Source organism: Bos grunniens, chromosome 25 (assembly GCF_055505025.1).
Source record: "Bos grunniens cultivar Pamir isolate PY7600 chromosome 25, Bosgru_T2T1.0, whole genome shotgun sequence".
Taxonomy (NCBI): domain Eukaryota; kingdom Metazoa; phylum Chordata; class Mammalia; order Artiodactyla; family Bovidae; genus Bos; species Bos grunniens.
The window spans coordinates 9,810,357-9,837,251 of record NC_141189.1 but is presented as its reverse complement, the minus strand read 5'-3'; the positions used below and the strand labels follow the sequence as shown (position 1 = coordinate 9,837,251).

The following is a 26,895-nucleotide window of genomic DNA, read 5'->3' as shown; positions in this document are numbered from 1 at the left end:
TAACCCAACTCGGAGCTGGGGGCTTCCTGAAGCTGAGCCTCAGAGAGCAATGTTGTGCCCACCAGACAGAGGGGAGGGCCAGCCTGACAGGCACAGCAGAGCAAAGGTGAGGAGGTGTGAAATGAAGCCGCAGTGAGTGGGAGAAGAGGAAGGGGGTCAGAAGGGCTAGAGGCGGGGTTGGTGGGCTGGGGTGGGGGCTGATGCCACGCCCAGGGTGACAGGGAGCCCAAGAAGGGAGCGGAGGAAAGAGCTCTGTGGTCAGACCCGTGCTTTAGGAAGATGCCTGGCACAGGGAGCTGGAGGCTAGGAGATCAGGGCAGGGATGGTGGTTCAAGGAAATGGGGCTGGGATGGGGGAGCCATGCCTGGGGATGCAGAATGGGGGAGAGCTGGGGGGTGAGGGGGAGAAGGCCCCCACGCCTTGAGGTTTTGCCCACGGCCTGCAGTGGCGGGAGCAGGGCCTCCTCAGCTGGGGAGGGTGGGGCCGGGGGCTCCCACCCACCTGGGGGCCCCAAATGGAATGAGGAAGGATCTTACTATAAAGAACATCAAACACCTCCTCTACCATCTTCCGCAGAAGGTACACGTCCGAGCCATGTTCCAGGGCTGACCGTGGGACGTTCCGGCCGCCACCCTCACCCCGTGGCACCTTCTTGGGGTGCTCTGCCTCCGGCTCCTTCCACGGGGCCCCTCCTGCGGGACACAGAGCATGTGAGGCCGTGGCGAGTTCTCACCTCACCACCAGCCCAGTGAGCGGGGATGTCCCTGGCTTGGGTCGAGTCCTGCAGCTGGGCACGCAACACGGAGTGCCCACGGAGGAATGAAGGAAGGATTAATGAGTGAGTGAGGTCTGTCCCAGCCACCCTGCCTAGGGCCAGGCTGGTCAATTGAGTGCCCAGTGCCCAGCACAGGGCACTCATCCCTGCTTACCTCTAACTCACCGGCTGACCCTGGGTAAGTCCCTTCCCTCTCCGGGCCTCAGCCTGTGAGCTCTCAACCAGGAGACTAGCTGGCCTGGGGCAGAACTGGGGTTCAACGAATGTCCGGTCCAGCACCCCTTTCTGTCTTAACCAATCGAGGTCCTACCTCTCTGCTCTGCCAAATGGGGAGATGATGGGGACCCCAGCAGGAGGCTGAAGGGGGCTGTGAAGTGCTTCATGCCAGGCTGGGCCAGGGTGGGGGCCTGGGAGCGTGGGCAAGATGCTAGAAACTTCGTTGGAAAGAGAATGAGAGGAGGGCCCGGGGGCCCCCCCCCATCTCAGCTTGGAGTCTGCTCTCCTTGGGGACCTGTGAAGCTTGAAATAAACCAGCCAAGTTCCCGGCGCTATAAATAGCAGCTCTGCCTGGCTCTGGGAAGCCAGGTGCACCTTCCCCAGGCTCTGGGCTGGCTCCCAGGCTGGCCCACTAGGGCCACAGACCCCCGCCACTGCCCACCCTACCCAGGTCCAGGTCTCCTGCCCAAGCTTGGAGAGCAGACAGGTTCCGAGAGCCGGGTGGTAGAGGGGTTTGGCTGAGGAAGCAGCTGGACCCTAGTAAGGATACAATGGTGTGTCCCAGCACCGGGGGTCAGCCTTCCCAAAAATGGCTAATCCCAGAGTCCAGGACCCGGGGTGGGGTAATGAAAGGGCTACTAACAGCGAGGAAAACAATGGCTGGCGTTTATGGAGCATGAACTACGTGCCCAGCAGTTTTAGGTGCTCGCCATGTATTAATCCGTTTAATCCTCAGCTTGACCCAGGAGAGGGTAGCACCACGGTCCCCTTTCACAGATGAGGAGACTGAGGCCCAGCAGGTGGCAGAGCCGGGATGAGGCCCCAGGGCCCGCTTTTAGCCCCCAAGAGCTCTGAGTCCCCCAAACCATGGGCTTGCATGCCCACCTGGGCTCTAACCTCCCACAGAGGGGAAGCCAACCCCCTTCCTGGGGAGCTCACCGCCAAGCTGGGGCACCAGGCGTGCAGATGGAAGTTGTGGGCACAGGAGGAGTGCATGGAGTGGGCGGTGGGCAGCCACAGTCTGGGCGCTGGGGCGGAGGGGCATGGATGAGGCCGGGAGGGGTGTGAGTCTGAAGGCTGGGGGGGCGTCTGCCAGGCACAGGGGGGCGGGAAGGCCTGTCAGGAGAGGGCAACAGCAGGGATGGAGGCGGCGGTGAGCAGGGACACACACGGAGCCGGGGGTGTGTGCTTGGGCACCAGGGATGCGGGGAGGAGAGAACGCAGAGGCCCGGCCTGCTTCCAAGGAGCCCTGTAGGCCCAGGTAGCACTGAAGAGTTGGGGGCTTCAGAGTGACCCCTCTGGATCGGGGCTACTGGCTTACAGCTTGGAGGGCTCATCTCTTCTGGGAGCGACCAGGAGTCCTTGGTAGGGGTCCCAGGGGGTGCACAGAGGCTGCACCCCCCATTTAGAAAGGGTAGACCCTGCCTCCATCACCTGTCGGCTGCGTTTCACACCTCCCCCGGCCCGCGGTTATGCTCACTGCATCTCATGTTCTCATCTGTATATCGGGGACGAGTGTCCCCTGGGCCTGCTGGGAACAGCAAAGAGCGCCAGCGCCCAGCCCTCTTCATCACTTCATCCCTAACTGCTCCCGTTTCTAGAGTGTTCCCTACGTGCTGGACGAGTCCTCAGTCACTTCATCCCCAGGGGCCTCCAGTAGGCGGCTCCAAGATTCTTTTACCGTGACGGGGTCAGCACCAGCCTCCCAGGGCTGACGTCAGGATGAGGGAGTTAGTGCTTCAGGGGTGTTGCACGCAGCAGGCGCTCAATAATTATCAGCCAAGCACGTGGACTCGGTCCCCGCGTCAGGGATGCGCAGGAATGGGGCCACAGTGCTGGGCCTCAGTGTCCATTTCTGTCCCTCAGCGGATGGAGGTGGCCGCATCTGGACCGCCCAGGGTTGGGTCGGCTCATCTCTCTTGGCCGAGGGACTGTGGTGTGATTCCACCCCGAAAATGCCACGTTGGGAAGCCTGCACCCACCCTGCTTGCCCCGTGTCTCCCCCGACACAGGGCCGGCCACCTGGTGTTGCACCAGGGACCCAGGGAGGTGCCAGCTCTCCTGTCCTCCAGGACTGCGGGCCCCGGCCCTCTGGAGCCCCGAGTACTCACGGCAGAACCTGAGGAAGTCTGACTGCAGCTCCTTGCGTGCGTTCAGGAACATTCTCCCCTTCTCGGTGCCGACCACGAAGGCGCTCTCATCATGCACAGCGACGCAGGCCACCTCGGCGTTCAGCTTGGAGAGCGCTGAGCACTGCGCGGGGAGCAGGGATGTGAGCCCAGGAAAGGGCCCCCCACTCCGGACACCCCCAGGGCCAGCTCTGGCGGGTGAGAGCTGAGGCCCCAGCTGCCCGAGATCCCCCCGGCAGCTCAACGTCTTGGTTCTTAGATGCTGCAGTGGGAATGAATGAATGACCTCCACAGAGCTTGGCCAAGGCCAGGGGAAGAGGACAAGGTTATGGTTCTGGAGGAGGACAAAGGCGCACAAGGTCTGTGTCCCACCCCCAGGCCCTCCTGCTCCTGGTGGGCTTCTGGCCTCAGGCCTGGTCCCAGATGAAGGGCCAGGATGAGAGGCCCCTGTCCTGGGCTCTAAGTCCCAGATGAGGAGGTGGGATGGGTCCTAGGAGAATCAAGGCTCGGACAGACTTAGGCTTTAATTCTGCACCAGCTTCTTCCTAAAAGTCATGCCCTCCTCTGGGCCTCAGTTTCTCAGTCTGTAAAATGGAGACAAACCGTCCAGCTCCCAGAGGTGCAATGGCCTTGTTCTGGGGACTCAATGGGGCCTGGCTGGTGGGAAAGAATCTCTAAATCAGGCCAGCCAGAGCAGGGATGAGGCAAAGAGGTTCTTTCTGCAGCCCCAGAGTTGAGACTGGTGGGCCGACGGCACAGGAAGTCCTAACATGGGGGCCCTGCAACCAAGACCGCCAGCATCTCAGGCCTCTGACCTACCTCACTGGGAAACCTGCCTGCAAAGCTCGTGGCATGCAGTATAGTCCGTCAGTCAGTTCAGTCGCTCCGTCGCGTCCGACTCTTTGCGACCCCATGGACTGCACCACGCCAGGCTTCCCTGTCATCACCAACTCCTGGAGCTTGCTCAAACTCATGTCCATTGAGTCGGTGGTGCCATCCAACCATCTCATCCTTGGTCATCCCCTTCTCCTTCTGCCCTCAATCTTTCCCAGCATCCGGGTCTTTTCCAATGAGTCAGTTCTTTGCATCAGATGGCCAAAGTACTGGAGCTTTAGCTTCAGCATCAGTCCCTCCAATGAATATTTAGGACTGATTTCCTTTAGGCATGAAGTCAGCGTCTGATAAGTGCTGGTTTTTATCTGAGTTAGCGCTCTGTGGACAGTCAGAAGTCTGGCTTCTAATCACAATTCCGCTGCTAGGAATGTGATATAGGCCAGGTTCTACACTCTCTCTGGGCCATGATCATGCCTTGAGTGGCAGCTCTGGCCACGAGTCGCCCTGGTAAAGGAAGCTGGAGACATCTCAGGGCCAGCAAGACTGTCCCCTGGGGCGGGGATGGTGTTCATTTCCTCTCTCAAACCCTGCCGATCCTTTTCCCCGAGGCAACATGGTAAAACAAACAAACAAACAGATTCAGCTGTCTCCAAGGGGAGGAGCAACCCCACGTCCAAGGAGCTGTGGCTGCGTGGGAGCAGGAGGGCCTAGAGGAGCTACTCCACGTTCAAGGTCAGGAGGGGCGGCGGTGAGGAGACACCCCTCGTCCAAGGTAAGGAGCAGCGGCTGCGCTTTGCTGGAACAGCCATGAAGAGATACCCCACGTCTAAGGTAAGAGTTACCCAAGTAAGACGGTAGGTGTTGCAAGAGGGCATCAGAGGGCAGATACACTGAAACCATAATCATAGAAAACTAGTCAATCTAATCACACTAGAACCACAGCCTTGTCTAACTCAATGAAACTAAGCCATGCCCGTGGGGCCACCCAAGACGGGTGGGTCATGGTGGAGAGGTCTGACAGAATGTGGTCCACTGGAGAAGGGAATGGCAAACCACTTCAGTATTCTTGCCTTGAGAACCCCATGAACAGTATGAAAAGGCAAAATGATAGGATACAGAAAGAGGAATTCCCCAGGTCAGTAGGTGCCCAGTATGCTACTGGAGATCAGTGGAGAAATAACTCCAGAAATAATGAAGGGATGGAGCCAAAGCAAAAACAATACCCAGCTGTGGATGTGACTGGTGATAGAAGCAAGGTCCGATGCTGTAAAGAGAAATATTGCATAGGAACCTGGAATGTCAGGTCCATGAATCAAGGCAAATTGGAAGTGGTCAAACAAGAGATGGCAAGAGTGAATGTCGACATTCTAGGAATCAGCGAACTAAAATGGACTGGAATGGGTGAATTTAACTCAGATGACCATTATATCTACTACTGCGGGCAGGAATCCCTTAGAAGAAATGGAGTAGAGATCATGGTCAACAAAAGAGTCCAAAATGCAGTACTTGGATGCAATCTCAAAAACGACAGAATGATCTCTGTTCGTTTCCAAGGCAAACCATTCAATATCACGGTAATCCAAGTCTATGCCTCAATCAGTAACGCTGAAGAAGCTGAAGTTGAATGGTTCCATGAAGACCTACAAGACCTTTTAGAACTAACACCCAAAAAAGATGTCTTTTTCATTATAGGGGACTGGAATGCAAAAGTAGGAAGTCAAGAAACACCTGGAGTAACAGGCAAATTTGGCCTTGGAATACGGAATGAAGCAGGGCAAAGGCTGATAGAGTTTTGCCAAAAGAACGCACTGGTCATAGCAAACACTCTCTTCCAACAACACAAGAGAAGACTCTACACATGGACATCACCAGATGGTCAACACCGAAATCAGATGGATTATATTCTTTGCAGCCAAAGATGGAGAAGCTCTATACAGTTAGCAAAAACAAGACCAGGAGCTGACTGTGGCTCAGATCATGAGCTCCTTATCGCTAAATTCAGACTTAAATCAAAGAAAGTAGGGAAAACCACTAGACCATTCAGGTATGACCTAAATCAAATCCCTTATTATTATACAGTGGAAGTGAGAAATAGATTTAAGGGACTAGATCTGATAGATAGAGTGTCTGATGAACTATGGACTGAGGTTCATGACATTGTACAGAAGACAGGGATCAAGACCATCCTCTTGGAAAAGAAATGCAAAAAAGCAAAATGGCTGTCTGGGGAGGCCTTACAAATAGCTGTGAAAAGAAGAGAAGCAAAAAGCAAAGGAGAAAAGGAAAGATATAAGCATCTGAATGCAGAGTTCCAAAGAATAGCAAGAAGAGATAAGAAAGCCTTCCTCAGTGATCAATGCAAAGAAATAGAGGAAAATAACAGAATGGGAAAGACTAGAGATCTCTTCAAGAAAATTAGAGATACCAAGGGAACATTTCATGCAAAGATGGGCTCGATAAAGGACAGAAATGGTACGGACCTAACAGGAGCAGAAGATATTAAAAAGAGGTGGCAGGAATACACAGAAGAACTGTACAAAACAGAGCTTCACGACCCAGATAATCACAATGGTGATCACTGACCTAGAGCCAGACATCCTGGAATGTGAAGTCAAGTGGGCCTTAGAAAGCATCTCTACGAAAAAAAAAAAAAGAAAGCATCTCTACGAACAAAGCTAGTGGAGGTGATGGAATTCCAGTGGAGCTATTTCAAATCCTGAAAGATGATGCTGTGAAAGTGCTGCACTCAATATGCCAGAAAATTTGGAAAACTCAGCAGTGGCCACAGGACTGGAAAAGGTCAGTTTTCATTCCAATCCCAAAAAAAGGCAATGCCAAAGAATGCTCAAACTACTGCACAATTGCACTCATCTCACATGCTAGTAAAGTAATGCTCAAAATTCTCCAAGCTAGGCTTCAGCAATATGTGAACCGTGAACTTCCTGATGTTCAAGCTGGTTTTAGAAAAGGCAGAGGAACCAGAGATCAAATTGCCAATATCCGCTGGATCATCAAAAAAGCAAGAGAGTTCCAGAAAAACATCTATTTCTGCTTTACTGACTATGCCAAAGCCTTTGACTGTGTGGATCACAATAAACTGTGGAAAATTCTGAAAGAGATGGGAATATCAGACCACCTGACCTGCCTCTTGAGAAACCTATATACAGGTCAGGAAGCAACAGTTAGAACTGGCCATGGAACAACAGACTGGTTCCAAATAGGAAAAGGAGTACGTCAAGGCTGTATATTGTCACCCTGCTTATTTAACTTATATGCAGAGTACATCATGAGAAACGCTGGGCTGGAAGAAGCACAAGCTGGAATCAAGATTGCCGGGATAAATATCAATAACCTCAGAATATGCAGATGACAGCACCCTTATGGCAGAAAGTGAAGAGGAACTAAAAAGCCTCTTGATGAAAGTGAAAGAGGAGAGTGAAAAAATTGGCTTAAAGCTCAACATTCAGAAAATGAAGATCATGGCATCTGGTCCCATCACTTCATGGGAAATAGATGGGGAAACAGTGGAAACAGTGTCAGACTTTATTTTTTGGGGCTCCAAAATCACTGCAGATGGTGACTGCAGCCATGAAATTAAAAGACGCTTACTCCTTGGAAGGAAAGTTATGACCAACCTAGATAGCATATTCAAAAGCAGAGACACTGCTTTGCCAACAAAGGTCCATCTAGTCAAGGCTATGGTTTTTCCTGTGGTCATGTATGGATGTGAGAGTTGGACTGTGAAGAAGGCTGAGCGCCGAAGAATTGATGCTTTTGAACTGTGGTGTTGGAGAAGACTCTTGAGAGTCCCCTGGACTGCAAGGAGATCCAACCAGTCCATTCTGAAGGAGATCAGCCCTGGGATTTCTTTGGAAGGAATGATGCTAAAGCTGAAACTCCAGTAGTTTGGCCACCTCGTGAGAAGAGTTGACTCCTTGGAAAAGACTGATGCTGGGAGGGATTGGGGGCAGGAGGAGAAGGGGACGACAGAGGATGAGATGGCTGGATGGCATCACCAACTCGATGGACGTGAGTCTGAGTGAACTCTAGGAGCTGGTGATGGACAGGGAAGCCTGGCGTGCTGCGATTCATGGGGTCGCAAAGAGTTGGACACAGACTGAGCGACTGAACTGAACTGAACGGAACTGAAGGGGAGGCCACCACGGCTGGAGGTGAGCCTCTGCTATGTGGTCACTTCAACAGCCGAAGAAGCTAAGGTCACAGCAGGGAGTGGATTTGCCCAGAGGCACAGAGAATGGGGGTCACAAGGAAGCTTCTGGAAAAGGGTCGCAGACTGGATGCGGGGAGGTGATGAGCAGACAGCACTTTGCCCCCTCTCCCCCTCCACTGAAGACGCCCGAGGACCCGGCCCAAGGCCTGGAGGGTGCCAGCAGAGCTAAGGCAGTGTCAATCAAGTGCTGCTGTCATCCACGACGGTCCCTCAGGACACCTGTAAAGGCCTCGTTGCAGGGCCTGGGGGAGCCCGGGGGAGTCTGTCCTGGTCATGGCACGAGGACAGAGGGCCATCAGTTCCTCCAGGGAGCCTCTGAAACACTCTCCACAGCAGCACTGCCAGCCGTACTCAGTCATGTCCCACTCTTTGCGACCCTATGGACTGTAGCCCGCCAGGCTCCTCTGTCCATGGGATTCTCCAGGCAAGAATACCGCAGCAGGTTGCCATTCCCTTCTCCAGGGGATCTTTCCAACCCAGGTCTCCTGCACTGCAGGTGGATTCTTTGCTGCTGAGCCATCGGAGATGGTCCCCTAGAATTTCTGCAGTGACGGAGATGTTCTATTTCTACACTGTCTGATAACGTGACCACTAGCCACATGTGGCCCCCCAAGCTCCAGAAATGATGCTTAGTGTAACGGAATCACTGAAATAGTTTATCTGGTTATTCATAAACATTTATTTGGCTGCTCCAGGTCTTAGCTACGGCACAAGGGATCTGTGACCTTGGCTGCAGCGTGTGGGATCTTTAGTTCCCTGACCAGGGATCGAACCTGGGCCCCCTGCATTGGGAGCATAGAGTCCTATCCACTGGACCACTAGGGAAGCCCCAGGGAGGGAGACCTGTGACCATCCCAGGGATGGGACTTGAACTCTGAGAGGGGACGAAATGAAGACAAGGGGTGAGGGGACGAGGGCTGAGGTTTCACAGGCTTGCTCTCATGCTGGTGAGGGCAGAGGCCTTGGGACAGGCGGGGGACACTGAGGCCTAGATCGGCGGGGCTCCTGTGAGCACCAGAGTTACGAAGGCCAGCTGTCCCACTGCCCCCGGGGCACTCACCATGGAATCTAAGGCAGACACGAGGCTGGTGATGATCTCGTCTTTGCGCGTGAAGGCGGAGGTCCAGCGGTCAGGCCCGCAGCCGTTGGCGGGGATGTCACAGCGCTTTCCCAGCAAGGCCATGGTCGCCTGGATGGAGGAGGAGCGGGGAGCAGGCGGAGGTGGGTGGGGCGGGGCACATGTAGCGTCTGTCCCCACCATAATCCGCCGAGCCCCAGAGACCACCTCCACCTCCCAGGTGGGACGAGTCAAGGACTGGTCTCCTCCTCCCCCAAGGGTCTTCCATGCATGAAGGACTCTGAGCTCTAAAGGCCTGGAGCCGCTGCAGCCTGCACAGAGCATTACAGGTGTGCGGCGGAGTAACTGAGGGCCTGTCTCTCCAAGTCTGCACCCCGGAGCCAAGCCCAGTGTCACGAGCAGTCTGCCTGGCAGGCCCTAAATGCCAGCTCTCCCCCCACACACTGCTCTGGCATGGCCCTCCCTTGCTCACACACCCTCCATAGCTCCCTACTGCCCACACTAGCTCTCGACTCCTCAGCTCGGTATTCCAGGTTCCAGACTTGTCCCTTGCCCCAGCTCCTCCTTATACCCCCATGCTCTGAGTCCTCTAAAAGTCACCATCCCCCAGACATATGACCACCCTTTATGGGTCCTCAGCTGTCACAGGTTCTATTCTCCGAATACCGTCCCTGGCCCCTTCGGCATTTACTGACTGCTTTCTTAGCTTTAAAAGAAAACAATTTTTATTTTTAGTATTTGGCCACACTGCACAGCATGGCGGGGTTGGGGGTGGGGGTGTGTGCGTCTTAGATCTCCAACCAGGGATTGAACCCCTGTCCCCTGAATTGGAAGGCAGAGTTTTAACCACTGGACCATCAGGAAAACCCCTGCCCCCTTAGCTTTCAATTGTCACCTCTGCTGGGAAGGCTCCCTGGATTGCCCCCTCTCCTACCCTTTCCTTCGCAGGATGGGTCAGGCACCACTGGCCTCCCCTGTCCCTGACCGACCCCATCACAGTTCCCAGGGGCAAGGCTGCTGCTGCCCCAAGGCTGGGAGCTGCAGTCTACTTCCTGGCTGTCAGGACTGAGTCTCAGGGGTGCAGAGAGATACAGAGGGCAGAGGCCCCTTCATCCCAGACGAGGTTTCCCCAAGACAGGACTTTGCCCCTTGTCATGAGACTCCCGGAGGACAGAGCTGGGGAGCCCTCAGATCAGGGCCCCGTATTGGGGCTGCGCCTGGCGGGGACAGGCCTGCTGGCCCTACATCACCCGGCCGGGCCAGGGCCCCACTGGATAACAAATGTCAGCCTCCCTTGCCCCCTGCCCCGATCCATCCTGCCCCTCCCTTTCCTGACCCCAGGAATCAGGTCCAGGGATCCCTCCTCCAAAATGCCCCAGTGCCAGCATCTTCCTATTGGCGACCTGCCCCCTCGCCAGTCCAAGCAAAGGAGAGGGCGGAGAGCAGAGAGCAGAGACAGGGACCTTCGATCCCCACCCCAGGCTCAGGCCTTCTAGTGCTCTGTACAGAGGCCCCAGGTGGCCAGTTCTGGCCAGGGAGCAGGGAGCAGAGCTGCAAGCGTCAGAGGGATTCTGTGAGTCCTGCCCGCTTGGCTTCCTGGCGGGGAAGGAGTCTGTGCACAAAACTGGGGCCGGGGGTTGGAGAGCCCTGGCAGTGACAGCTGGGCCTGCTGCCTTGGGGCTAAGTCCAGAGTGTCTTCTGCCACCGGAGCTGCCCCCCACCAGACCATAAACTCTATGAGGGCAGGGACTGGTCGGCCAATTCCCGCTGCACCCCAAGGGCCCAGCTCAGCGTGGTCCAAACCACAGGCTGCGGCCTTTTAGTGGGTCATGAAATCGATGACACAGAACAGCAGATATCAGAGCCTGTCACACGTGACGTGGTGAGACGTGTCCAACTTCAGTGACGGAAACATTCAAAGGAATCAGGGATGCGCTAGAGCTTTTCTCATGAAATTAAAAGACGCTTGCTCCTTGGAAGAAAAGCTCTGACAAACCTAGACACCATATTAAAAAGCAGAGACATCACTTTGCTGACAGAGGTCCCTACAGTCAAAGCTATGGTTTTTCCAGTACTCATGTACAGATGTGAGAGCTGGACCATAAAGAAGGCTGAGTGCTGAAGAATGGATGCTTTTGAATTATGGTGTTGGAGAAGACTCTTGAGAGTCCCTTGGACTACAAAGAGATCAAACCAGTCCATCCTAAAGGAAAGCAACCCTGAATATTCATTGGAAGCACTGATGCTGAAGCTGAAGCTCCAATACTCTGGCCACCTGATGCGAAGAGCCAACTCACTGGAAAAGATCCTGATGCTGGGAAAGACTGAAGGCAGGAAGAGAAAGCGGTGACAGCGGATGAGATGGTTGGATGTCATCAACTCAATGGACTTGAGTTTGAGAAAATTCTGGGAGAAAGTGAAGGACGGGGAAGCCTGGCGTGCTGCAGTCCATGGGGGCCACAAAGAGTCAGACAGGACTTAGTGATGGAACAACAAGAGCTTGGCTCTGGACGCTGTCCTGGCCCAAGCTGGCTGCTTAGTTGTACATAAATATTAATTTTAATAACTGGCCAGGTCGGCAGTTGCCCCAAGTGAGTATGGGTTCACTTATAAATGTTTTAAAATGTATTTATTCTCCTAGGTTGTCTTACCTAAGGGGGGGGGGAAATCCACAATTACAGTCAAATGTTTTAATACCCCATTCTCAGTAACTTTGATAACAAGCAGACAGGAAAGCTATGGAACACCTGAAATACACTATCAACCATCTTTTTTTTTTGGCCGCATGGCATGTAGGATCTTAGTTCCCCAAGCAGGGATCACACTCACACCCCTCGTAGTAGATGCGAGGCATCTTAACCACTGGACAAGTTCTTGCCTTATTTTTCAATAAAAGCTTGAAACTGGCAGCATTAAGGGATGCTGACGGTTATGCCGGGCCCAGGATAGGACATGGGAATGGTCGCAAAAGCAACCAGGGGCTTTCTGCGACACGAAGCCTAATCGTGGGGGTGTTGCGAGAGCAGCTGAGAGGCTGGCCTGACTGGGGTGCATGGAGCCTTGCCCCCTCCTCTCAGCCACCCCCCTGCCCTCCCCAGTCCCTTGAGCCACTTCCAGAAAGGCCTCAGGCTGCCAGCCTCCCAGCTGCTGGGGCGCAAATCAAATCAGGGCAAAGCAGGAGGCACCAGACAGTGCTCCAGGCCTGGCCTCCGGGTCGCCCCAGACGGCTGCCGGCTCCTTCCGGCAAAGGTCCTAATCCGTTTAGGAAGGAGCCAGGGACTTAGGGAAGGAGGAGGGGAGTGTGGAGGGGGCTGGGCTGTGGGCCGTCCCCTGATTCCTTGTCCATCGTGCTCCCTGGACAGAGAAGATCCTCCTGAGCCCCTGAGAGGGGCAGGTTCCTGCGGCTCGAGCTGCTGCTGGTGGAAGAGGCGGGGTCCAGGAGCTGGCACGGGCCAGGAGCTATGAGCTGGGAATCATGCATACGTGGTGAGACCCAGGCCTGGGGCTGCCAGGACCACACGGGGTCAACCACCTAGACCCCCTATTTTCTCATGTGCAAGATGGGAAAAGTGAAAGTGAAGTCGCTCAGTCGTGTCCCACTCTTTGTGACCCCATGGATTGTAGCCCGCCAGGCTCCTCCATCCATGGGATTCTCCAGGCAAGAATACTGGAGTGGGTTGACATTCCCTTCTCCAGGGAATCTTCCCAACCCAGGGATCGAACCCAGGTCTCCTGCATTGCAGGCAAAACTCTTTACCGTCTGAGCCACCAGGGAATCCCAATGTAAGGTATAAAGTGAGAAATGTGTCAGGTGGGGCTACTTCTAATCTGAAAATGAGGCAGAAGAAAACCACCCAATAAGACCAACAGACTGCACAGAACAGAGAGCATGAATATGCTAGCTGAGCAGGAGGCAAGTGACTCAGAAAGTACAGGAGACGGTCCCTGGGGGGAACAGATGGGAGGCCACCGCCTGAGCCACGACACAGGTCACACGCCAGCGAGGATGGGGACAGGGTGAGGCTGGGGCAGCTAAGGGCTGCTCTGTGTCACCCAGAGAGGCCATCAGAAGTGACATCACGGGTGACCGGCTCCCAACCTGGGGCACAAGTAGCAAGGAAGCCCTGAGTGACAAGGGACTTCCACTCACGCCCCAGTTCCTCGGGGGACAAGGTCAGCGGGGGCCGAGAGGCAGCAGTGGGGCCGTGAGCATCCCACTGCAAACATTTCTCCCAAGGGCACCAGGGCCACACACCTGGCTTCCCCACCCTCCTGGTGCTGCCGGCTGAGGGTCCAAGGCCCTCTCCCCGCCCCTGTCCCACTCCCTCCCTGGCCGGGAGGCAATCTCTCCCTTGAAAGGGAAAGTCGCTCAGTCCGGTCTGACTCTTTGCAACGCCATGGACAACAGAGTCCATGGAATTCTCCAGGCCAGAATACTGGAGTGGGTAGCCTTTCCCTTCTCCAGGGGATCTTCCCAACCCAGGGATCGAACCCAGGTCTCCCACACTGCAGGCAGATTCTTTACCAGCTAAGTCAACAGGGAAGCCCAAGAATACTGGGGTGGGTAGCTTATACCATCTCCAGCAGATCTTCTCAATCTAGGAATCGAACCCGGGTCTCCCACATCGCAGGCGGATTCTTTACCAGCTGAACTATCAGGGAAGCCCATTCCCTTGTTGCTCGACTGGTAAAGAGCGGTAATTACAGAAAAGTCGCTCAGTTGTGTCCGACTCTTTGCAACCCCATGGACAGTAGCCTACCAGGCTCCTTCATCCATGGTATTTTCCAGGCAAGAATACTGGAGTGGGTTGCCATTTCCTTCTCCAGGCAACTGGTAAAGAATCCCCTGGAGAAGGGATAGGCTACCCACTCCAGTATTCTGGCCTAGAGAATTCCATGGACTGTGTAGTCCATGGGGTCACAAAGAGTGGGACATGACTGAGCAACTTTCACTTTCTTTCGGCTTACACATCTTCTATTCGCTGGTGCTTCTCCACCTCTCTCCCTCCTCTCCTGGGATGCTGCCTCCTCCACGTCAACTGTTCAGTGCCCAACAAGCAATCCAAACACAACACGGCCCACATTCCCCACTCAGATCCTCTCCTCTCCCGCCATCAGCTCAGGTGCAGGAGGACCGAGGGACCTCATCCCCGGGTCCCACCTCTCTCACCCCTGAAACAATCGGGGTGGGGGGGAGTCCCATGAGCTCAGCTCCGGAACGCACTCAGGTCTGCCCACTTCTCGCCACCTCCCCGTCCAGGCTGCCCTCCTCGCTCACCCACTCCGTGGCAATGGCCTCTCACGGGTCTCTCTGACCTCCTCCTGCCCCCACGGGCTCCCTGCAAACAGCAGCTACATCATCTTACGTGGCTTCCCGTAAGAAGCTTCCAGGGGGTTCCCACCGCTGGCAGGAGGTCGCCTCCCCGAGCGGTAGGCCCATGGGCCCAGGCCCGTCTGCCCCTTTCCTTGGCGCTCCAGCCCCACTGTACTGGGCTCCAGCGCCACCCTCTTTCCGTTGCCCAGACACACCGTGTGCGCCCCTCGGGGGCCGTGGACTCGGCTCCTCTGGAAGAGAAGGTTCTGGCAGGTCTCTATCTTCTCCCGTTGCTCCCTTCACTCCATCAGCTCCCTGACCCGGCAGCCACATGGCAGCCCACCCCCATCTCTTCATTCATTTCCTTCATAGTGTCTGAAGCGACCTGCTCATGTGCTTCCTGCCAGATTTCCCCAACTGGAATTCAGCTCCGGGAGACCAGAGGGTGTCTGCTTTACTGTATTTTCACTGCCTCAAACGCCTGCTTGAGTTTTCAAGGACACTCAACGAATATTAGGGGAGTTAGGGACTTCCCTAGCTCCAGGGTCCAAGGGTTAGGACTCTGAGCTCCCACTACATGAGTTCGATCCCCAGCTGGGGAACTAAGATCCAGCAAAGTGCACGGGGTAATAATAAATGTGATGGTCAGCCACTCTGGCTGGGAGCCAGGATGTTCAAAAGCTATTGTCTGGCAATGACGGGTTTGCCTGGCTCCCAACAGGTAATCTGGGGGATTGCAATTTTGAACGTATTTGGATCACGGAGGAGGAACGGTCCCGGAACTGAAAGTGAGGGATCCAACAGGTGTCCTGTACAGGTGCTCCTGCAAGTGCGGTCCCAGGACTGGCAGCATCAGCACCACCTCAAAGCTTGTCAGAACGTCCAGAGTGGCGCATCTGCACGTGAGCATCCTTCCTTGCTACATCATCCTTCCATCACAGAGACTCGCCTAAGGCCCCAGTCAGTGGGTAGTGAGGATGAGGTCTGTCCATCTGTCTCTCTGACCCCAAACCTGGTCCTTTCCCCTCGACGTGCGCCGTGAGGACTGTACTGCTCACACCTGCCAGGATGCAGGAAGCAGGAAGATCACCTGATGAAATCGACAGCTGATGCTCAGCCAGACTGACCAACTCGCCCCGGTTTGCCTGGGACTGTCCTGGTTTTAGCACAGAATCCCCTTAGTCCCAGGCAGAGCGGTCTCCCCAGGACACAGGCATCAGGAGGACCAGGAGCCCAGACACCCCTCTTGGCCACTGAGAACAAGGACAGACACCAAATAAGGGACACAAAGCCACAGACAATAGGTCCTGCCTTTGGGTCCAAAATACCCAATTTCACCTAGAGACGAGAGATGGTCTTGGGAGCTCCTCAGGGGAGGGGGACAAAAGGGGGGTCTCCCAGAGGAGCGGGGCGCTGCTTCACCCAGGAGATCACAGCAGCGGGGAGGAAGCCACTCTCCTGATGTGCTTGAAGGGCACACGGGTAGCAGACAGGTCAACCTTTGGGGCTTTTATGAAGCCCCTAAGAGCAGATTGGGCTTCCCTGGTGGCTCAGCAGTAAAGAATCCACTTGCCAATGCAGGAGATTTGGGTTCAATCCCTGGGTGGGGAAAGGAGAAGGACATGGCAGCCCACTCCCGTATTCTTGCCTGGAAAACGTCATGGACAGAGGAGCCTGGCGGGCTACAGTCCACGGGGAGACAACAGAAGGTGGAGTTGGGGAAGGTGGAGGGCAGACCCTGGGTCTCTGGTCTGCAGGGACACTGCTGTGTGACACCGTCCCCATCACCTGGCTTCCCAGCCTTGCTCTGCCCACCTGTGAGTGAGGAGGGCAGGCAGCCCAGCTGCCACCCACACCTGCCAGTCCAGCTTCCTAGGCCCTGCCCCCCAGAAGCCCCGGGGTCTGCCTTGAACTCAGGACACTGTACGTTTCAGCGTCCCAAGGATTCTGACAGGCAATCGGGTATTGGGCCTGGATAATCTCCGGGGAAGTTTCCAAGCATCTTGGCTTTTCCTGCCCACTGCCCGCCTCCCACACTTGCTCGGGATTCCTGGCCCAGACAGTGGCAGCTTTGCTGGCCGCCGACAGCTGGAGGCCTGCCCGGTGTCAGAGCCAAAGCTTAGCTGAGTGCTGTGTCCACGGCTGAGTCACGGCTGCCCTGATTCAAGGCAGACTTGCCCCTGGGAGGGAGGCCCCCACGGGAGCCGGGCCCAGAAAGACCACTCTGTCCGGCACTGGGGCTAGGGCGAGGGCAAGGAGACGGCACTCTGGCAGGGGTTTCCAGTCCTAAAGGCCCCACACTGGGCGCTCAGGGCCAGCTGGAAGGCTGGGGGTGGGGGGCTGTTCTTGAACTTGTCCTTACTGCTGTGCATGGCCTGGGTGCTTGGGAAGACCTCACTCTGATGGGAACCGGACCTTCTCCAGCAACGGGTGGCCCCTTTGTCCAGGGGTTCAACACCCCAATACATTGGCCACCTGATGCGAAGAGCATATTCATTTGAAAAGACCCTGATGCTGGGAAAGATTGAGGACAGGAGAAGGGGACAACAGAGGATGAGATAGTTGGATGGCATCACCGACTCAATGCCCATGAGTTTGGGTAAACTCCAGGAGTTGGTGATGGACAGGGAGCCCTGGCGTGCTGCAGTTCATGGGGTCGCAAAGAGTCGGACACGACTGAGCGGCTGAACTGAACTGAACCCTCCTTGCCCTGCTTCCCCCTCCAGCTCCCTCCTCCTCTCTTTGTCCACCTCCCTTGGGAGTGCCCGTTTACCAGCATGCTGACAGCTATGACCTCTATCCCTGGAGTGTAACAGGGCCCATTCTTTCTTAAATTAGCCACTTTTAAAACATCTTATTTATTTTTGGCTGTGCTGGGTCTTCATTGCTATGTAGGCTTTTCTGTAGATGCAGCGAGCAGGGGTTACTGTCTGATTGCGGTGCCTGGGCTTTTTACTTCAGTGGCTCCTCTTTGCTGCGGAGCACGGGCACTAGGGTGCACGGGCTTCGGTATTTGTGCCATGTGGGCTCCTTAGTTGCGGTTCCCGGGGTTTAGAGCACAGGCTCACTAGCTGTGGCACGTTGGGCTCAGTTGCTCCGAGGCATGTGGGATCTTCCTGGACCAGGGATCGAACCTGTGTCTCTGGCACTGGCAGGTGGATTCTTTACTGCTGAGCCACCAGGGAAGCCCTTTAATATTTATTTATTTGGCTGTGCCAGGTCTTGGTTTGGGCGTGGTGGGATCTTTAGCTGTGGCGTCTAATTCCCTGACCGGGGATTGAACCCGGGCCCCCTGTATTAGAAGCATGGAGTCTTAGCTGCTGGACTGCTAGGGAAGTCCCCTGGGCCCATCTTAAAGGTGGAAGAAAACCAAGCCCCCGAGGGATGACATTTTTGCTCAAAGTGAGTGGTGAAGTCAGGATGAGATTCGGGACATCTGACACACATCCTTCTGCGCCTCCCTGGGGCGAGACCCCTAACTCAGAGGAACCTCAGGCACAGGGACAGCCCAGCTGGGTGGCTGGCTGATGAGACCGGTGGGCTGGCCCTGCCCCTGGCTGGAGGCAGGCAGGCGGGAACCAGGTCAGGGCTTATGAACTTGACTGCAGGAGCCCGGGTGCCAGTCCTCCATGCCATGAGGGACCTGAGGCACCAGCAGGGGACACACAGAGGGGGCCAGAGTCAGGGCAGGGGGTGCCCTGGGGGGAGGGGGAGAACCACAGGGCTGCTTCTCAGGTCCCAGGACTGGGTTAGACCCCAAAGCACTTAATTCTGACAACCATCCTCATTTTTATTTTCCCCTTTTCTTTTTTTCTCAGTCCTTATACTATTTTCATCTTTTTTGGAACTTTTTAGTTTGTATTGGGGTATATGCTAAGTCGCTTCAGTTGTGTCTGACTCTTTGCGACACTACGGACTGAAGCCCGCCAGGCTCCTCTGTCCATGAAGATTCTCCAGGCACGAATACTTGAGTGAGTAGCCATTCCCCCCTCCAGAGGATCTTTCCGATCCGGGGACTGAACCCGTCTGTTACGTCTCTAGCACTGGCAGACGGGTTCTTTACCACTAGCATCACTTGCGAAGCCCATATTGGGGAACAGCTGATTAACAATGCTGTGATAGTTTCAGGTCAAAGGTGAAGGGACTCAGCCACACACACACATGGATCCATTCTCCCCCAAAGGGGAAGCCAGTAAAGCACCCGCCTGCTATGCAGGAGACCTGTGTTTGATCAGGAAGATCCCCTGGAAAAGGGAATGGCTACCCACTCCAGTATTCTTGCCTGGAGAATTCCATGGACAGAGGAGCCTGGTGGGCGACAGTCCGTGGGGTCGCAGAGTCAGACACGACTGAGCAACTGAGCACGCACACATTCTCCCCCAAACCCACCTCCCATCCAGGCTGCCGTGTACACCGAGCAGAGTTCCCTGTGCTCTACAGAAGGTCCTTGTTGGTGATCCACTCTAAATACAGCAGTATAACCGTCCTCATTCCACAGAGGAGGATTTCAAGGCTTGAGCGTCCCAAAGCCAGGATGCAGCAAAGCCAGGGCCTGAGTCCAGATCACGCCAGCTAAGCCCGGTTCCTTCCACCCCACGACTGAGCCTTCAACTCACTTCCCCCTGGAGCAGTGAAAAAGATCGGTGGCCTTGGCTGGCTGGCAAAGAGGGGGGCCCACCCGGCACCCTGCTTCCTTATCTGTGAGACCCCAGCACAGGCGCAGGTGAGGAGACATCTGAGAGGACGATCTGTTTCTCCTTCCTGGGCTTGCAGGAAGAGAGCTTGTCCCCAGAACCCAGGGCCACTTTGGCAGAGGCCATCCCTGGCCAGTGGCCCAACTGGGAATCCCCAGACCTTCAAAGTCACCCCAGAGGTTGAAAAGTGTGTCCTTAAAAGGGTGGAGGTGAGTGAGCATTTGCGTTCGAAAGGGGATGGGTTAAAAGAAAAGACAGAGAGAGAGTGTGTGTATGTAACACACACAGAACAAGAGCAGCCCCCAGCCAGAGTGAGACCAAGAGGCTGGACCCCACCAGGCTGGGGACGGTCACCTGTCCCTCTGGCTTAGGAGTGAACCAAGATACAAACGCCACCGGCCCTCCTGCAAACAGCCTGTCTGGGGTGCTGATGAGCGACGAGCCACCCACGGGCTGGGTGTGCAGCAGCCGAAGCCCTCCTCCCACATGCCTACATGTCCGGGTCCCCCCATATCAGGGGCACATGTGGTGGGCGTCCCCCTTCCCTTCCATACACAGTTGTTAAACTCCGAGGGCTACATTGGGTGCTCGGCGGCCACGCAGCGAAGCCACAGTGGGAGAGAACAGAGAGCATACCCACCCAGCCATCAGTTGGGACGCAGTACCCAGGCAGTGCGCTCTTGGGGAATCAGGGGCAGCCTGCAGCAGCATGACAGAAGCTGGAGGGCTGGCTACCTGCGGGGAGGCCCCAGAGGAGATGCTTCCTGGCCCTCCCTTCACCCCCATTCATTTACTCCACAGCTCCTAGAAACACCTCCCTGCTGGCCCAGACAACAGGGTTTGACACGAGGAAAAAAGGACTATCTCTCTTTCATTTAAATACTTTCTGTTTGTTTAGCCTTTGGGGAGTCAGGGTTTCCAAACAAGGTTTCCCTGAGTTGATGGCTGTTGAAAGGATTTTGAAGGGTGAGTAGGAGTTCTCTGAGAACTCTGGATAGACGGTATTTTCACTTTTGTGGAGAGAGGCAGAGGCAGGAAGCTTGGCTTGGAGATATACAACCCTCATTCTATGAGTCAGGGGAAGTGTTTGGGATTGGTTGGTTTGTTCATTTATTTGGCTGTGCCGGGTTTTAACTGCAGCATGCAGGATCTTTCTGGTTGTGGCATGCAAACTCTCAGGGGTGGCATGTGGGATTTAGTGCTCCGACCAGCAATCGAACCTGGGCCCCCCACACTGGAAGCACAGTCTTAGCACTGGACCACCAGGGAAGTCCCCCCAACTATCTTTTGACCATAATTGCAGGAGAAACTCCAAACAAGAGCCATCTTGCTGAGTCTAGTCAAAACCCACATTGTGTGAAACTAAGGTGAGAAATGACTGTTGCTTGATATTGCTAAGTTTGCGGCTATTTGTTACGCAGTGACAGGTAACTGACACGCCCGAGGGCAGAGTATGAAGCTCTAGGTGCATCCGCAGGGGGCAGCTGTTTGGGAGAATGAATAGAACTTGAATATATACTTAGAATGTCCACAGGCACGTGGGCAAGGCCACGCCAGTGTGGGGCAGAGCTGAGCTGGGAGGAGAAGAGAGGTTGCTGGGAATTTCCACCCCCTCCTTCTTCCTGCTGCTGCTGCTAAGTCGCTTCAGTTGTGTCCGACTCTGTGCAACCCCATAGACGGCAGCCCCCCAGGCTCCCCCATCCCTGGGATTCTCCAGGCAAGAACACTGGAGTGGGTTACCATTTCCTTCTCCAGTGCATGAAAGTGAAAAGTGAAAGTGAAGTTGCTCAGTCGTGTCCGACTCCTTCCTAGTTGGTATATATTACCAGAGAGTCCTTCTATAAGAATGGCTGCTCAAATTTGCCCTTAAGGACCTGTGGTAGGTCCCCAAAACAGTCATGTCTGAAGCCTGAAATGTCACTTTATATGGAAAAATCATTTTTTGCAGATATGATTAAGTTAATGACCTTGAGATGCAGGGATTATCCCGGATTATCTGGGTGGGCCCTAAATGCCATTACATGTAAACTTTTTTTAAATTAATTTGAAAAATATTTATTTATTTATTTAATTTGGCTGCTCTAGAGCTTAGTTGCAGCACGAAGGATCTTTTTGTTCTTAGTTTGGGCGTGGAGGATAGTTTATAGTTAAAGGTGCTCAGTCATGTCCGATTCTTTGTGACCCCATCGACTATAGCCCACCAGGCTCCTCTGTCCATGGGATTCTCAGAGTAAGAATACTGGAGTGGGTAGCCATTCCCCTCTCCAGGGGATCTTCCCCACTGAGGGGTGGAACCTGGGTCTCCTGCATTGTAGGCAGATTCCTCACCGTCTGAGCTACCAGGGAAGACCTAAGATCTTACAGTTGCAGCACTCAAAATCTTAGTTGAAGCGTATGGGATCTAATTCCCTGACCAGGGATCGAACCCAGGCACCCTGTGTTGGTAGCGTGGAGTCTTAGCCACTGGACCACCAGGGAAGTCCCCATGTATCTCGACACAGAGACATAAGGAGGTGTGACAAACACAGAAAGTCACATGAAGACAAAGCAGAGAGATGGGAAGATGCTGGCCTTGAGGACCAGAGTGATGCAGCCACAAGCCGTGACACGCCAGCAGCCACCAGAAACCAGAAGGCAAGTAACAGATGCTCCCCGAGAGCCGCTAAAGGGAGCACGGGTTTTGGCCGAGTGGTGTTGATTCAGTTCTGTTCTCCAGAATGGCGAGAGAATAAATTCGGGTTGTTTCAAGGCACCAAGTTTAAAGTAATCCATTACAGGACCCTCTGGAATGAATCCAGGACCCTTCACTCACCAGGAAAGTGAAAGTCACTCAGTCGTGTCTGACTCTTTGCAACCCCATGGACTATACAGTTCATGGGATTCTCCAGGCCAGGATACTGGAGTGGGTAGCCTTTCCCTTCTCCAGGGAATCTTCCCAACCCAGGGATCGAACCCAGGTCTCCCGCATTGCAGGCAGATTCTTTACCAGCTGAGCCACCAGGGAAGCCCAAGAATACTGGAGTGGGTAGCTTATCCCTTCTCCGGTGGCTCTTCCTGACCAAGGAATCCAGCTAGGGTCTCCTGCATTGCAGGCAGATTCTTTACCAACTGACCTATCAGGGAAGTGTGTGTTAGTTGCAAAGAGTCGGACGAGACTGAGCGACTGACTCTTCGAGACCCCATGGGCTGTAGCCCGCCAGGCTCCTCTGTCCATGGGATTCTCCAGGCAAGAATACTGGAGTGGGTTGCCATTCCCTTCTCCAGGGGATCTTCCTAAGGGACTGAACCCGTGTCTCCTGCATTACAGGCAGCTTCTTTACCACTGAGCCACCACATCCCCCCTCACAAATTCTGGCCCCCATCCTTGACCTCCTGGACACATTCCTCAGCTCAGACCTCTAAAAAGCTCAGACCTGGGTTTGCTGGAAACTTCTCCCATCCCTTCCCTATGGGAAATGCCAGAAGCCACTGCTGGGAAGAGCTAAAATTCTTCTGGATGCCGGGGAGCACCTGACTGAAGTCTCACTGCCCGATGCACCAGCTGGGCACTAGAGCCCGTGGGAAAAAAAAATACTATCACCACGCAAAAGGCAAAGGCAAGAGCAGATACACCACCCAAACACGGCCCCCGCACCATCCGCTGCCATATGCCTGTGTTTCTTGAAAAAGAAGCTTGAGAGAACAAACAAAAAGTATTTTCTCCCTTCCTGAGGTGGGGGGGGCATCCCTGTCCCCCTCCCCCAGCAGCCCTACTCTCCACTGCATATCCTGTCCCAGGGGCTCCCCAGTGGGGAAGGAATTACCCGGGGCCCTGAATTCTCGCCCCCTCCCCACTGCCCACCCATCGCTGCAGCTGGCAGAGAACAAGAGAGGCCACGGCCCTGACTTCCACTCCCGTCTGCCCAGGCTGGCTCGACTCGGACAGCTGGAGCCAGGGGTCTTAAAATGGCTGCTGTACTATGAAAGACAGTCCGGACTTTGTAAATTTAATTAATTGTATTTATTTATGGCTGCACCGGGTCTTCGTTGCTACACGCGGGCTTTCTCTAGCTGCAGTGAGTGGGGGGCTACTTTTGCTTGCAGTACGCGGGTGTCTCATCACAGTGGCTTCTCTTGTTGCAGAGCACGGGCTTCAGAAGTTGTGGCTCGCAGGCTCTCAAGTTGTGGCGCACGGGCTTAGTTGCCCTGAGGCACATGGCATCTTCCCAGAGTAGAGATGGAACCCGTGTCTCCTGCACTGGCAGGCGGATTCCTAACCACTGGACCACCAGGGATGTCCAGCCCAGATTTCTGGCTTAGACACCTGAATCACAATCCCCCCTCCGACCCCTAGTCCTTTCCCTCCTCCCTGCTAAGAGAGTGTGTCCACTGTGTCCTGCCAGCTAAAGGCAGGTGCCCAGGGCAGGGAATTTTGGTGATGCTCTGAGGCTTAGATCAAAGCGATCCCAATCCCTCTCCTGGGACTGGTTTAAAGAGAAGCACAGAACCCACTTCTGGCCACTGAGACACGAAGCATGTAGCAAAGTTTCCCCTGTTCTTAGAAAGGGACTGAAGTGAGGATGTCTGGATGGTCTGAAAGTGATACCTCCAACCATGACAGCCATCTGAGGACCACGAGGGGGTCCACCCAGGAGGTGGAGCCATCACGCAGAGGACGGCAGAGTTCACTGGTAGGAAAACCGGGACCCTCGTGACTCAGGATGCACCACCTCCGGGCTTCAAGCTGGCTGATAAAAGTCTGTGTTTTGTAAGCTGCGTTCAATGGAAGTTTCTCTTCCTTGCAGCTAAAAGCATCCTAGTTAAGTCAATCTTTACTTTCTGTTGTTTAGTCGGTAAGTCATGCTTGACTCTTTCTGATCCTGTGGACTGTAGCCTGCCAGGCTCCTTCCTCTTTCTATGGGATTGCTCAATCAACCTTTACCAGTGATTAAAAAAAAAAAAGAAAAAAACACTCACTGAATTATCTGGCAGTCCAGTGGTTAGGACTTGCTGCTTTCACTGCCGGGACCCCACGTTCGAATCCCAGTCGAGGAACTAAGATCCTACAAGTCACAGCCAAAAAAAAAAAATCATCCATTTGTTTTTGTCTCCTGGTGTATCATATAACATACCAACACTCCCTTTCCAACTGGCGACTAGAGAGTGGCCATCCCATTGGTGATTAACGAACAGAAAGAATCTAGGGTTCTGGGGCCACTGGTGCAGCCGGCTCACTCAGCCCCTACCTGATGCTCTTCTCTCCCACCCACGGAGCAGGCACTGACTGGCCCACCCATCCCCCTGCTGCCTGGTGGCCCGCACTCCCTTGAGACCAGGATGACCAAAGCCACCACCTAGGATGGAAGAGCCAGGGCAGGGAAGGCACTGGTCTCCCTGAAGTCGCAGAAGGCCGCGCCCCAGGGCTGGGCCACCCGCCTCCAGACTCCTCATTACAGGAGAAAACAAACCCCTCACTTCTCAAGTCTCTGTTTATCAGATTACCTACAACCGATCACAATGCTGACGGAAACAGATTCCATGGCATGCATTTTCATCAAATTCAGATTCACTTCTGCTTCCGCGCTAGGATACAACTCTCGTGTTACTGTCTTCTTTCTACCATCTTCCTGTATAGTTTATGTTTCTTTACCAGTCTTTCAAATCACTTCTGAAATAAGGTGGGATATAAAGCAATGAAAATAAAACCATCCATTAATCCTTTTGTTTCTTTGGCTGCGTGAGTTCTTCATTGTGGTGCGTGGACTTTCTCTAGTTGCGGCATGGGTGACTTCTCTAGTTGAGATGTGTGGCTTTAGTTGCTCTGAGGCTCGTGGGATCTCAGTTCCCCGACAAGGGATCAAGCCAGCGTCCTCTGCACTGCAAGGCGGATTCTCAACCACTGGACCACGAGGGAAGTCCCCCAATAACTTTTAGAAAGCCCTGGTGCCGGGCACTGCTCCAGGAGAGAAAAGCCCTGCCTTGCAGGAAGTAAGTTATTTCACCTCCCCAAACCTTGCTCCCAATGCGGCAGGCCCAGGTTCGATCCCTGGTCAGGGAACTAGATCCCACATGCTGCAACTGAGAGTTTGCAAGATACAACTAAAGATCTCACAGGCCACAACTAAGACCCAGTGAAGCCAAAAAAAAAAAAAACCACACACACGCACACGACAAACATCTCCTCAACTAAGAAAAAAGTAAGAAGATTAACAGCAGCAGCTACCATTTACCGAGCACTAGCAAGGGAGCCCGTGATGCGCGCCTGGTGATGCCCATCGTCCCCCCAGTCCTTGGTTCGTGGCTGGCTCCTGAAGCCCCACACTAGTCCAGGTGCACTGACGTCACTCTGGTAGAGGGTACAGGGACACAGGCTTTGACTCTATACAGGAAATGCTTCCCCACGGGGAGGGCTGTTCCCAAATGGTGGGCCTGGGGCTTCCCCATCCCTGGGGGTTTTCAAGGGAAAGCTGCCCACTTACCAAGGCCTCTTAGAGACTCGGGTCTGTGGATGTTTTTAAAGAACAGATGGGCACCACCTGCAAAGATCCTTCCGTCAAGTCACCTGGCCTGGGGGTAACGAGGGCAGAGATCAAGGACCGTTCACGTCCACTTTATGTAGAAAGTGAAGCAAGTGGGAGTTCCCTGGTGGTCCAGTGGCTAACACTTCATGCTCCCAATACAGGGCGTCCGGGTTTGATCCCTGGTCAGGGAACTAGATCCTGTGCAGCCAAATGAAGACTGAAGATCCCTGTGCAACTAAGACCCAGTGCAGACAGATAAATATTTTTTTTAAAAAGTGAAGCAAGCTGGTAAACAGGATCGCAGGAGCAAACTTCACCCACTTAAGAAAAGCACTCTTAGTGCCCCTAAGTGTATAGAGTCCAAGCATTCAGGGCAGGAGGGACCCTCATCCTATGACCTCCATGTGTCTCTGGGGAAACCAAGATCCAGAGGGCACAGACTGTACCTCGATCCCTGCACACCCAGCGCATGGTCGCCCCAGAGCAAGGCATGCTCTCCCATGAGCTTAAGTGCTGCACTGGTTGCAGAGTCCTTCCTATTCATCAGAGCAAGGCCTTTATGGAAACATACTTTATGTCTTTGAAAACGGTCAATACTTCAGACGGTATCTTGTTTTCAGCGTATTGATCACGTGCTTGCCTTCACTGCGTTCTCTCTGGTGCCTGGTCTGTTGAAAAAGACATCAGACGTATGAACTAACCACAGCCACAGGCCACGCCACAGCTGAAATCTCTCCAATATGATGAAGGAATCCAGGCGCGAAAGATCAGGTTGTAGGAGCCCCTTTATGTTCGTTTCAAACACAGGTTGAACTCTGATGTTACAGGTCAGGATGGTGGTCATGTTGGCAGGAAGGCAGGGTAGGGTGATTGATGGAAGGGGGCGTGATAGAGGCTTCTGGGGGGCTGGGAATGCTCTGACCTTGGTCTGGGTGGTTATCTGGGTGACTTGGTTTCTAACATTCATCGAGTTGCTGATTTTTAAATAGTTTTCATTTTTCCCCTTAATAATAAGCTTTTAAAAAGACAGATTTGGGATCCCCAGTTACACAGCAAAGTTGTCTTGGACTTCCCTGGTGGTTCAGTGATTAAGAATCCACGTGCCAATACAGAGGACACGGGTT

General features: G+C 54.2%; 1 protein-coding gene across 18 annotated transcripts in view; it reads right to left on the bottom strand.

The window, feature by feature from the left end:
* Nucleotides 1-26,895, bottom strand: part of GTF2IRD1 (GTF2I repeat domain containing 1) — a 125,789-nt gene that overhangs the window by 77,557 nt on the left and 21,337 nt on the right. For 13 of the 18 annotated variants that reach the window (XM_086374606.1, XM_086374605.1, XM_086374607.1 and 10 more), the window contains exons 2-4: nt 9,246-9,374; nt 3,103-3,244; nt 537-692 (exon numbers count right to left, since the gene is read on the bottom strand). In XM_086374606.1, the coding sequence (XP_086230732.1) occupies nt 537-692; nt 3,103-3,244; nt 9,246-9,368 (421 nt within the window). In that variant the 5' untranslated portion in view covers nt 9,369-9,374. Of the gene's footprint in view, nt 1-536; nt 693-3,102; nt 3,245-3,939; nt 4,508-9,245; nt 9,375-24,227; nt 24,314-24,752; nt 24,919-25,480; nt 26,440-26,895 lie in introns of those variants that run through there. The other 5 variants (XM_086374589.1, XM_086374591.1, XM_086374590.1 and 2 more) reach the window with 5 other exon arrangements.